This window comes from Tripterygium wilfordii, chromosome 22 (genome assembly GCF_013401445.1).
Source record: "Tripterygium wilfordii isolate XIE 37 chromosome 22, ASM1340144v1, whole genome shotgun sequence".
Lineage (NCBI taxonomy): Eukaryota > Viridiplantae > Streptophyta > Magnoliopsida > Celastrales > Celastraceae > Tripterygium > Tripterygium wilfordii.
This window is the reverse complement of record NC_052253.1, coordinates 6075144-6087613: the sequence shown is the minus strand read 5'-3', so window position 1 is coordinate 6087613 and position 12470 is coordinate 6075144. Positions and strand designations below refer to the sequence as shown.

The 12470-nt window shown below is 37.0% G+C and overlaps 1 protein-coding gene across 1 annotated transcript; it reads left to right on the top strand.

The window, feature by feature from the left end:
- Window positions 1-5958: 5958 nt before the first annotated feature.
- Window positions 5959-8677, top strand: LOC119991000 (probable receptor-like protein kinase At4g39110). The gene has a single exon (XM_038837169.1). It carries the CDS (start codon window positions 6011-6013, stop codon window positions 8585-8587), a length of 2577 nt encoding a protein of 858 aa, XP_038693097.1. The 5' UTR covers window positions 5959-6010; the 3' UTR covers window positions 8588-8677.
- Window positions 8678-12470: the final 3793 nt, after the last annotated feature.

Below are 12470 nucleotides of genomic sequence, written 5' to 3'. Positions count from 1 at the left end.
TCGGTCAATTTAGAATTGCCGTTGAGAATTCCATTATTTGAGTTCAAAATTGTATCAAACATGTTCAAATTGCAATACTTTTCTGAACAAAATATATGTATATGTATATGTATATGTATATGTGTGTATATATATATACACTCCAACATCCCCAAAATAGGCATAGAATTCAAGGCTCCCATCAGCCTATGAATGGTGTTTGACTTTGACCGCTTCAAATCCTTCTACTTTTCTATATTTTGACAGTTAAATCAGTTGGTGGGTGGTGAACCAAAGGAGCCAATTGAGCTCCACAAACACAGGCTGATAATTGGGAAAGACAAACCCATTTCGGCTGTCAATTTCTTACCCCCACTTATAATCAAGAAATTAAGAAAGTAACAATCTTGATCAGGTAATTACCTCCCCATTAATTATAGAGATACAAACACAAAACACACCTCCTTTGTCAATCTCCCCCTTTTGTCTAAATCTAAAGACATTCCCTCCTCCTCCCCTCAACCAGGAGGGAGATGGAGATAGAAAATAATAAACCAAAAACAACAAAACCATCACCACTATCTTGTTTTTTATTGTCCTCAATGTCATCACTATCTTCGTCGTCGTCGTCCTCATAGATGGCAATCCTCCTGGTTCTTCTTCTGTCTTTTCTTTCTGGGCATCAGACTGCATTTGCAGCCGGCCCCGCTACTTTTACTCCCACGGATAATATTCTCATAGCCTGTGGCTCCACCTCATTGTCTGCACTTCCTGATGGAAGAATTTTCTAGACAGATCAACAAGCCAAGAGTTATTTGCACTCCAAATCCCTTGTTGATGTATTGTCGAACTCTAACACCTCCTTGTGTTATATGGTTATGGAGGACTAGCTTGACGACAAGAAAGCAAGGAATTAGCCAACAATGTCTAAAGATTAATAGAACTTCTCTCATTCTTACATTCAAATTCCAATTGTGTTCAACAAAACAGAGCTACATATTGTTTTGGCAAGAATCTACCTTTATTAATTAACGAAGCATAAACAAACTCAGTCAAAGACAACTACTTAACCTAAACTAAGGGGCTAATCAAAACTACACCAAATCCGAATGCGATCAATCTTCTTCTCACCGCCCTTTCCACTGCTTTCCATTGCTTTGCTTCCTTTTCTTGCAATAAAGCTCCGAAAGAAGGCGATTTCTCCGATTTTCTTGGAAGTACTTGTTGCTCTGCTTCACATCGCCGCCTTCTTCTTCGTTGCCAAGAAACCTTACAAATTAAACTTGCCGATGTGCGCGTCCCCCTGACTCAACTTCACGTCATTCGCAGTCACTGCATAAACAAAACTGAGCACTAGAATTTGGGCATCCATTGCTTCGGTCCTCACTGCGGGCTTCATGGTTGATGATTTGATTGTTTGTGAAAGAAGTTGAAAGGAGAGCAATGGGAATCGCATATTTATAGTGTGTCCTAAACCCTAATCATCACTTTATTAGGATTCCTTGTAATTTTTTTGGGAAAGAAATATTTAGAGTGTGTTTGGTTTGTTTGTTTTCTATTTTCTATTTTTATTTTATGTTTTTCGTTTTCTATTTTTTATTTTTTAAGAAACAAAAAACATGTTTGGTTTGTAGTACCTAAAAATTATTTTTTATTTTCTATATGACATATGAGATAATTATTGATTATTATAAATATATATCTAGAGCCCGCTTTTTGAATGATGATTGCGTGTGTGTCTATATATATGTGTGTATATATATATATGTCTCTGTGTGTATATATATATATATATATATATATATATATATATATATATATATATATATATATGTGCGTGTGTGTGTCAGTGTGTGTATATATATATATATATATATATATATATATATATATATATATATCTGTTTGTATTTGTCTATGTATATGTATATATATGTATATATGTGTGTATATATATATTGTAGTACAATCCAAATCTCTCTTATAACTTGTATATGCGGATTTCCACTTACTATTCTTTGGCAACGGAGCGATACGGTTCCGCATTTTCAAGTGAAAACATGATTTTGATGTTTTTTAAATTTTCCAGAAAATGAGTTTTCCTTTTCTAAAAAATGAAATTGAAAATGATTAACCAAACACCATTTTCTATATTTTCTATATTTTTAGAAAAGGAAAATGGAAAATACTTAAACCAAACAACCTCTTATATAATCAGCCTAATAATAATTATACTTAATGAAGTATCTAATTTTATTAATTGATAATATAAATTCCTTTTTTGGCCTGATATATATATATATACACAAACACGCAGGCTCTCACACGAGGACGTCGGTATACGGATGTTTGCAATCCTGCGGTGATAATAAATGAATTGTGCAAGTGTGCTGATACCGATCGTGCAACAGTGAAAGAAGCCCATAAATATTTTTTTTAATGGACGTCCGTATGAGAGATGTTATATATATATGTTGACGCAATAATTCAACAATCGAAAATGTATTGTGTGTAATTTGGGAGAATTGAATGAAAGACAAAGAGATTTACGTGGTTCGGCTTTGAGTCTAGGACCACAGTACAGAATTATGATGTATCTTCTTATTCATATCGTTGATACAGAGAAAATGTAAAGCAGAAATAAAGTTAAGAGTGTCAAAAATCCTCTCCTCTCCGTTACTGACTCTTTCTTTTTGTACTTGTCTCGGACAATTATGTCAGTTCGTTGTAATTGAGGAGGTTTGCAACAGTTGAGGAGGTTTAAAGCAGTTGAGGACATTTAACTGTCGATGCGCAAATGCCTTATCTTCACCTTCGTCCTTCAACTGTTTGATCGGTCTGTGTGTATCGGCATGTTATCTGTATCGGCTTTGTATTGCTTGGTTGACCATGTCCTTTTGGACTTCATGTTTTGATCTTTAAACTTGATGAGCTTTGTTGAGCTTGTCTCTGTGGACTTATGTTTAGGTCTAGCCCGTTTGTATTTTGAATTGGGTTGAACTTGACCCTTATAATTGAGTTGGGTTGATCTTGACTCAAAAATATTCTATTTGGGGATGTATCGTCTTCCGACTTATTGTATTTTTGAGCTTCTATTGTTTCGTTTACTCATAAGAACTTGTAATTTGCATTGCAAAAACAAAACTTTTCCTGCAGATTCTCAATCAAAAAACTTTATGATCAATAATAGAATGTTACTTAAACATTAAAATCACTTTAAAAAGATAACATAGAGTTATACTGAAGAGGCCAATTTAGAGACCAATTATGTAATACACTATCTATCCCTTCTATAACAGATCCAATTTGGACTGAGATTTCTACGAGGGATTCCTTCAATTGGTGTGGATCTTCACTGTATAGTCTTCCCCAGGCCATATAACGTAGCCCAGCGAGAGCATACTTCGCAACTACGAGTGCTGGTCAGTCTCATTCTGAAGGTGCCTTTTTGTATCCTTCAGAATCTCTTCCAATTCTAGGATGAGCTTTTGGGGATCTTTTCTGTACTCTTCCTCCTTAGCTATGAATGTTTCAGCTACAGGATCTTTCGATTCCTCCTTCATCTTTGAAGTTGAACCTTCTTCTTCGAGTTTCACCTTCTTTGCAGGTGGGGAGTTAGAGTTAAAGGAACTCATTATCGAAAGGCTTAGAAAGTTGAAAGGTTTTTCTTCTTGGAGGTTTCTTCTCCTCCTTGTCTCCTTTATTCGTCTATTTAAAGACGATGGAGGTCACTTTTCTTTTTTTGTGGGAAGTTATTTCTTGAGAGACGTGGGAAGTTAAGTGATTGAGAATTTAACTCCCACGCTTGTTTCTGAAGAACCGTAATTACTTTGCCGTCTTTTAAGCTACCTTCTGAAATTTAATTTGAATCTAACGGTTCAATTATTTCTTCTATACAGAATAAAACTATCTATCGAATGGCTAGGATGCGTTTATGATTAATGGGAAGAGTGTAGCTTCGGTTTTCGAGATGAATGTAATTATGTTTGTGGCTTTGTTAACTGAGCCTTCACAGATGTTTCGTCTCGTTACCGAAGCGAATTTGCTTCGTCTTTTTTGTTAAAGTTTCGTATTTTTTGAGTTTTCATTTTTTGAGACTTCTGTTGTTATCTCATAGCTCTGATGCTGGAATTTTCTTTGAAATTCTTCCATGTGAATAATCAAACAAAGAAATAAGACTACAATTAAAAGTAGAGATTTCATTAGAGAAAACAAAGAACATCTTGCTAGTACTGCAATAATTAAAAGATCACGAAATAGCTTCTATTTCAACAAGACCATGCTCGAATTATATCATCTATTCCATTCATTGTAGTTCCAATATAGGCAACGAGGTCCAGAAGGGACTCTTGTAACTGATAAGAGTTTTGACTTCTGGCCCTTCCCCAGGCCGTATGGCGTATTCCAGCCAAACCATTTTTTACAATGCAGAGTGCCCTTGTATAAGCCTCTTTGCGTTGATACTCGTTCTGAAAGTCCCTCTCGACGTCCTTCAGGAGTTCTTTTAACCCTTGGATAGATTCTTGAGGGTTTTCTCTGTATGTTTCCTCTGAAACTACGAATATTTCTAAAACAGAGTCTTCTGACTCTTTGTTTTTTCCCAAAGTCGAACCTCCTTCTTCAATCCTTGCCTTCTTTGCAGATGAATGTGTGATTCCACTAATTTCGGATCCTCCGATAATTACGTGAGCTGTCTTCTGTGGCGGAGGCGGTCCACGTTCCTCTTCTAGTTTTTCGACTTGAGCCAGTGTCGCTTTTCCCTTCTCAGTCAGCAAATCGCGTAAATACCCTTTCTTTAGTAATTGATTCACTTCTTTTTTGAGAATGAAGCAATCTTCAGTTGTGTGTCCATGATCGTTGTGGAATTCACACCATTTGGATGCATCTCTTTGATCGGCTGGTTTCCAAAGCTTTTCTGGCCATCGAACAACATCTCCAATTGTTTTTAAAATTGGACATACTTCAACAGGAGGTATCACCAAATTGTACTCAGGTGAGTGTGGCTTCTTTGATGGTGAATCCATAGGCTTCAGATCCTTTCAATTGTATTGCGAAGAATCTGCGCAAACGTACCGTGAGGGATATGAGGTATCATCAATATGTATATATATAGACCAAAAAAAAGGTGAAAAGGATATGGACTTTGGAAGTCTTAATCAATACTTGGACTACAAGTTGATATAACTTTGGTGAAAAGGATTTGGGCTTTGGAAGTCTTAATCAATGCTTGGACTACAAGTTGATATAACTTCGAGTACAAGTTGGATTAGTCAATTGGGGTCATGAGCCAACATCTTTTTTAGTACCAATGAAACATTTTTTAAACCATGTAAATAATATATCATATCCTTATTTATTCAACAATGATAACTAATTAAAAATTATTAGGAAGAGAATTGGAAAAAATAATTTCTTTTCAATCAATGCAAAAGATTACAGGAAATTCTCATCGGCCAATTTAGAATTGCCGTTGAGAATTCCATTATTTGTGTTCAAAATTGTATCAAACATGTTCAAATTGCAATAGTTTGCTGAACAAAATATATGTATATGTATATGTATATGTGTGTGTGTATACATATATATATACACTCCAACATCCCCAAAATAGGCATAGAATTCAAGGCCCCCATCAGCCTATGAATGGTGTTTGACTTTGACCACTTCAAATCTTTCTACTTTTCTATATTTTGACAGTTAAATCAGTTGGTGGGTGGTGAACCAAAGGAGCCAATTGAGCTCCACAAACACAGGCTGATAATTGAGAAAGACAAACCCATTTCGGCTGTCAATTTCTTACCTCCACTTATAATCAAGAAATTAAGAAAGTAACAATCTTGATCAGGTAATTACCTCCCCATTAATTATAGAGATACAAACACAAACACACCTCCTTTGAAAATCTCCCCCTTTTGTCTAAATCTAAAGACATTCCCTCCTCCTCCCCTCAACCAGGAGGGAGATGGAGATAGAAAATAATAAACCAAAAACAACAAAACCATCACCACTATCTTGTTTTCTATTGTCCTCAATGTCATCACTATCTTCATCGTCGTCGTCCTCATCGATGGCAATCCTCCTGGTTCTTCTTCTGTCTTTTCTTTCTGGGCATCAGGTTGCATTTTCAGCCGGCCCAGCTACTTTTACTCCCATGGATAATATTCTCATAGCCTGTGGCTCCACCTCATTGTCTGCACTTCCTGATGGAAGAATTTTCAAGACAGATCAACAAGCCAAGAGTTATTTGAATGCCAAAGATGAGCAGAAAGTCTCAGTCCCCTCCGCGGATGTTCCTTCTCCAATATATTTATCTGCTAGGATTTTTGTTGAACCTGCAACTTATACATTTGATATGAGAAGTCCTGGTTGGCATTGGGTGAGGCTTCACTTTTTTCCATTGAATAACACCCATTTTGATCTTCAAACAGCTACGTTTTCAGTCTCCAGTGATGAGTATGTTCTGCTTCATAGCTTCAACGTGAACAATAGCTCCAAAGCTATTGTCAAGGAGTATCTCATCAATGTGACTCAACCTAAATTTTCACTCAAGTTTGTGCCTATGAAGAATTCAGCTGCTTTTATCAATGCCATTGAAGTTGTTTCTGCTCCTGATAACTTGGTTGTCGATGAAGGTCAATCTCTCTTTCCGGTTAATCCTTATTCGGGGTTGTCTACTTTTGGATACCAAATTGAGTTCAGGCTTAACATGGGAGGACCATTGATCACATCTCAGAATGACACACTAGGCCGCATTTGGGAACCTGATACAGCATACCTCAAAGACCCCAAATTGGCTCACAGTGCTTCTGTTGCCACCAATGTAATCAAGTACCCTGACGGAGTCACACCGCTGATTGCACCAGCAACAGTGTATGCAAGCGCTTCTGAGATGGGTGATTCGAAAACCATCCAACCAAAATTCAATGTATCATGGAATTTTGATCTTGATGCTGCATTTAGTTACCTGATTCGGCTGCATTTTTGTGACATTGTTAGCAAGGCCAAGAATGATCTCTATTTCAATGTATACATTAATGAAAAAATCGCTATCTCCGGATTGGATTTGACGACCATCACAGGCGGTTTGGCGATCCCATACTTCAAGGACATTGTGGTGAATGCAACCCAGATGACTGGTGGAAAACTCTCTGTGCAGGTTGGTCCAATGAATGAGGATACCGGTACGATCAATGCCATTCTGAATGGTTTGGAGGTCTTGAAAATGAGCAATTCAGTTGATAGTTTGGATGGTGAATTTGGGGTTGATGGTAGCAGGGCTAGTATAGCCAACCGTGGCACGGTAGCTGCTGTTGGGTTTGCAATGATGTTTGGTGCCTTTGTGGGTCTTGGTGCAATGGTGATCAAGTGGCACAAGAGGCCTCAAGATTGGCAAAAGAGGAATAGCTTCTCTTCTTGGTTGCTTCCTCTTCATGCCGGTGACACTAGCTTCATGACAAGCAAGCACTCAATAGGCTCTCACAAGAGCAACTTCTACTCATCCACTCTAGGCCTAGGAAGGTATTTCTCTTTCGCAGAGTTGCAGGAAGCGACCAAGAACTTCGATTCAAGCAATATAATTGGTGTTGGCGGATTTGGTAATGTTTACATTGGTGTGATTGATGATACAACCAAAGTTGCTGTCAAGAGAGGAAACCCACAATCTGAACAAGGCATCACAGAATTCCAGACAGAAATTCAGATGCTGTCTAAGCTCAGACACAGGCATTTGGTGTCACTGATTGGGTATTGTGACGAGAATGATGAAATGATCCTGGTTTACGAGTACATGGAAAATGGTCCTTTCAGAGATCACTTGTATGGCAAGAACTTGCCAGCATTGTCATGGAAGCAAAGGCTGGAGATCTCCATTGGAGCTGCACGCGGACTTCACTACTTGCACACTGGCACAGCACAAGGAATCATTCACCGTGACGTTAAGACCACCAACATTTTGCTTGATGATGCCTTTGTTGCCAAGGTTGCAGATTTTGGTCTGTCAAAAGATACACCTATTGGACAAGGTCATGTCAGCACAGCTGTGAAAGGAAGTTTTGGTTATTTGGATCCAGAATACTTCAGGAGGCAACAACTGACAGACAAATCAGATGTGTACTCATTTGGTGTGGTGCTGCTTGAGGTACTGTGTGCAAGGCCTGCTATTAACCCACAACTCCCAAGAGAACAAGTAAACCTTGCTGAGTGGGCAATGCAATGGAAGAGAAAGGGCTTGCTCGAAAAGGTCATCGACCCTCTTCTCCAAGGGACAATCAATCCTGAATCAATGAAGAAGTTTGCTGAGGCTGCAGAGAAATGTTTGGCTGAATATGGTGTTGACAGGCCTACAATGGGAGATGTGTTGTGGAACTTGGAGTATGCTTTACAGCTACAAGAGGCTTTTGCACAAGGAAAGGCGGAGGACGAAACTAAATCATCTGCTACTGTGGCCGCCTCCCCTGCAGTTGTAGCTGCTCCAAATACTATTCCTACCTCTGATAACCGCCCGGTTTCACACCCAGAAGAAAATGATAGCCCTGCTCAAGTTCACGCCATCAATGAGCACTCGGGTACTGCAATGTTTGCACAATTTTCCGGGCTCAATGGTAGGTAATAATTCTCTGTGCTGTTTGATTGATTCAAACAATCTTCATGTGGGAGTACTCCCTCATTCTCATTTCTATGTATCTTCTTTTTAGTGTGAAGGGTATTTGATTTCATTTGTAAGGGAGATTGTATTAACTGTCTATATGGTATGATTAATGTACTGCTTTGTATGTATGCCTATATGTCATTCTACATAACAGTATAGCAATTTTGGTGAATCACCCACAAAAGGAAACTGAATTCTTATTGCAGTAGTTCTTCTGATCTGACCACCACATGAAGAGCAATTTCCACAACTCCTTCCAGTGTCATACCTAGACCTCTGAAGTCTTAACCAATCCTCATGCCTCCTATATGGTTGGATGGCTAGAGTTGATGCTTGTTGGGTTTTTCGGAAAAGTAACACTTTTTTAAACCAAATTTTGAAAACTAACCCACTTTTTTAAAAACATGAAATCTAACACTTTTTTGCTTTTTTCTGACTGAAATACCCTTATCACATACCACAATACACATCAATGCCACTCACATCCCACAGCAGACAGAGACATCCGTAACCCATCGAGAAAAACCAAAATCCGATTTACCGAAACTCCATTCCTGACATTTACCGGTGTTTATTTGCCGCACCAAATCTTCGGGTGTTTCTTCAAGAGGTCTGGGGTTTAGGCTTGGGCATTCTTCAGCCTTATCGGCGTTCCCATCGCTGCCGTCATTCTTGCTCTATATCGACATTAATAACCCCAAGTGAGTGATTTTTAAGTTCGCATGGTATATAGGCTTCGTTAGAACTCTCTTACCTTGCATTCAATCGTATACACACCATATTCATTTGATTTAGTTTATGTTCTTCTTCCAGTATTTGTTGAGATTTGTTCGAGTTTTTGTTTATTGATGTTCGAGTATTTTTGTAGATCTGTTCGAGTATGTACTGATAGATGTTCAAGTGAGATATGTTCGAGTATATACCGATATATCTGTTCGAGTATTAGTTGAGATATGTTCGAGTATTTACCGATAGATGTTCGAGTTTTTGTTTATTGATGTTCGAGTATTTTTGTAGATATGTTCGAGTGAGATCTGTTCGGGTATTTACCGATATATCTGTTCGAGTATTTGTTGAGATCTGTTCGAGTATTTACCGATATATCTGTTCGAGTATTAGTTGATATCTGTTCGAGTATTTATCGATATATCTGTTCGAGTTTTTGTTTATTGATGTTCGAGTATTTGTTGACTTCACAGAATGATAAAGGAAATATTTGATAAAAATTGACATTAGGTGAAATAAACTCTAACGTGCCCATGTAAGGATTACATCGTTTATGTCATTCATTGCAGTTCCAACATGGGCTGCAAGGTCCAAAAGGGACTCTTGTAGCCGATAAGCATTTTGGCCTCGAGCGTGACCCCATGCATTGTCACGAATTCTGATCAATGCATCCCTCACTGAACGGAGCACGTCCGTGTAGGACTGGTTACGTTCATATTCGTTCTGAAGGTTGCTTTCGGCTTCCTTCAGTAGTTCTTTCAACCCTTCAATGGAGTTCTCAGGATTTTCTCTATATAACTCCTCAGATACAGTGAATATGTCGACGATAGGGTCTTGAGGCTCCTCGGTGTTCGTCGAAGTGGAACCTTTCTCTTGGACCCCTGTCTTCTTTGAAGAAGACGGGTCTTCAGTCTTTGCTCTCTTTGGAGGAATGGGGTCTTCCTCTTCATTTATTGCTCTCTTTGAAGAAGTTCGATGAGAAGAACTCATTTTAGATCGAGATGGGTGATCTTTGATTTAAGAGGATAAAGGATGACCTTAAACAGTTTCTTCCTATGTCCTATTTATAGTTGAAGGAACAACGTTCTAATAAGTGGGCAGTTATTTTAAAAGAACGTGGGGAAGCTAAAACGGTTACTACTCGAACTCTTCAAATTCTATGAATTAAATTTGAACCTAAATGATTCGAGTAATATGTGATATGTGTTCGAGTATTTTGTTACACATGTTCGAGTAATATGTGATATGTGTTCGAGTATATTGTTACACATATTCGAGTATCTTTCATATGTGTTCGAGTATTTTGTTACACATGTTCGAGTAATATGTGATATGTGTTCGAGTATATTGTTACACATGTTCGAGTATATTGTTACACATATTCGAGTATCTTTCATATGTGTTCGAGTATTTTGTTACACATGTTCGAGTAATATGTGATATGTGTTCGAGTATATTGTTACACATGTTCGAGTATCTTTCATATGTGTTCGAGTATTTTGTTACATATGTTCGTCTATTATTGGATATATGTTCGAGTATTTACTTATATCTGTTCGAATATTATTTGATATATGTTCGAGTAATATGTGATATGTGTTCGAGTATTTTGTTACACATGTTCGAGTAATATGTGATGTGTTCGAGTATTTTGTTACACATGTTCGAGTAATATGTGATATGTGTTCGAGTATTTTGTTACACATGTTCGAGTAATATGTGATATATGTTCGAGTATATTGTTACACATGTTCGAGTATCTTTCATATGTGTTTGAGTATTTTGTTACATATGTTCGAGTATTATTTGATATATGTTCGAGTTTTATGTGATATATGCTCGAGTATTATGGATGTGTGTTCGAGTAAATATTTCAACAGGTTAAATATTACAACAGATATTAAATGAAACAAATAATGTAACGGAAATATAAATTTTATTTATAAAATTTTTTATTACAACCTAACTCCAGATGTTCAATTTTTCACTTATTTTATCTAAAACCTCGTTGATCAAAACAGATAGATCAAGGAGGGAGTCCTGGAGTTTATGGGTGTCCTGCTCCATAGCTCGCTTCTCAGCTAGCTCATGGAGCTGGGACAATGAACTCCCAGCAGATTGGAGAGCTTTAGTAAGCTCTGCAATCTTAGCTTCGTGATCTTCCAGGTCTTCATATGCCTCCTCCAGTTCCTTCCTCAAGGTGTTGACAGCAGTCCGAGAGGATGTCATATTATACAAAAAGGAGATTTCTCTTTTCGGTTGATGTATATCTTTCCCGTAGATAGTGCTATATATATAGGAATAATCCTAAGTATTAACTCCACTGTATTTAATGCTTATCAAAAATCGAAACGTCATAATTAATATTAAACATTAAATCTCAACTAATCCCACGCGTTTTGAAAAGATAAACATAGAAAATTGGAAAACGTACAACTAATAACCATTAAAGATAAGGGTAATATCACTTTTATCCGGATAATAGTATTTAAAAATATGGCTTATTTTTTATTATATATGTTCGAGTGTTTTATGATATCTGTTCGAGTATTATATTACATATGTTCGAGTGTTTTAGGATAACTGTTCGAGTGTTTATGATATGTGTTCGAGTATTATATTACATATGTTCGAGTGTTTTAGTATAACTGTTTGAGTATTTTAGGATATCTGTTCAAGTGTTGTATTACATATGTTCGAGTATTATAGGATATCTGTTCGAGTGTGTATGATATCTGTCCGAGTGTTTATTGTTTGATAGTGCTATGTATATAGGAATAATCCTAAGTATTAACTCCACTGTATTTAATGCTTATCAAAAATCGAAACGTCATAATTAATATTAAACATTAAATCTCAACTAATAACCAATAAAGATAAACATAGAAATCAAATGTCTCGCACACGTTTTGAAAAGACAAACATAGAAAATCAAATGTCCCCCAAGCGTTTTGAAAAGATAAACATAGAAAATCGGAAAACGTACAACTAATAACCATTAAAGAGAAGGGTAATATCACTTTTATCCAAATAATATTATTTAAAAATATGGCTTATTTTTTATTATATATGTTCGAGTATTTTAGGATATCTGTTCGAGTGTTTAGGATATCTGTTC

What these genes read in the sequence shown, in the direction of transcription:
- LOC119991000 (XM_038837169.1), top strand. Translation starts at nt 6,011, where the DNA reads ATGTCATCACTATCTTCATCGTCGTCGTCCTCATCGATGGCAATCCTC.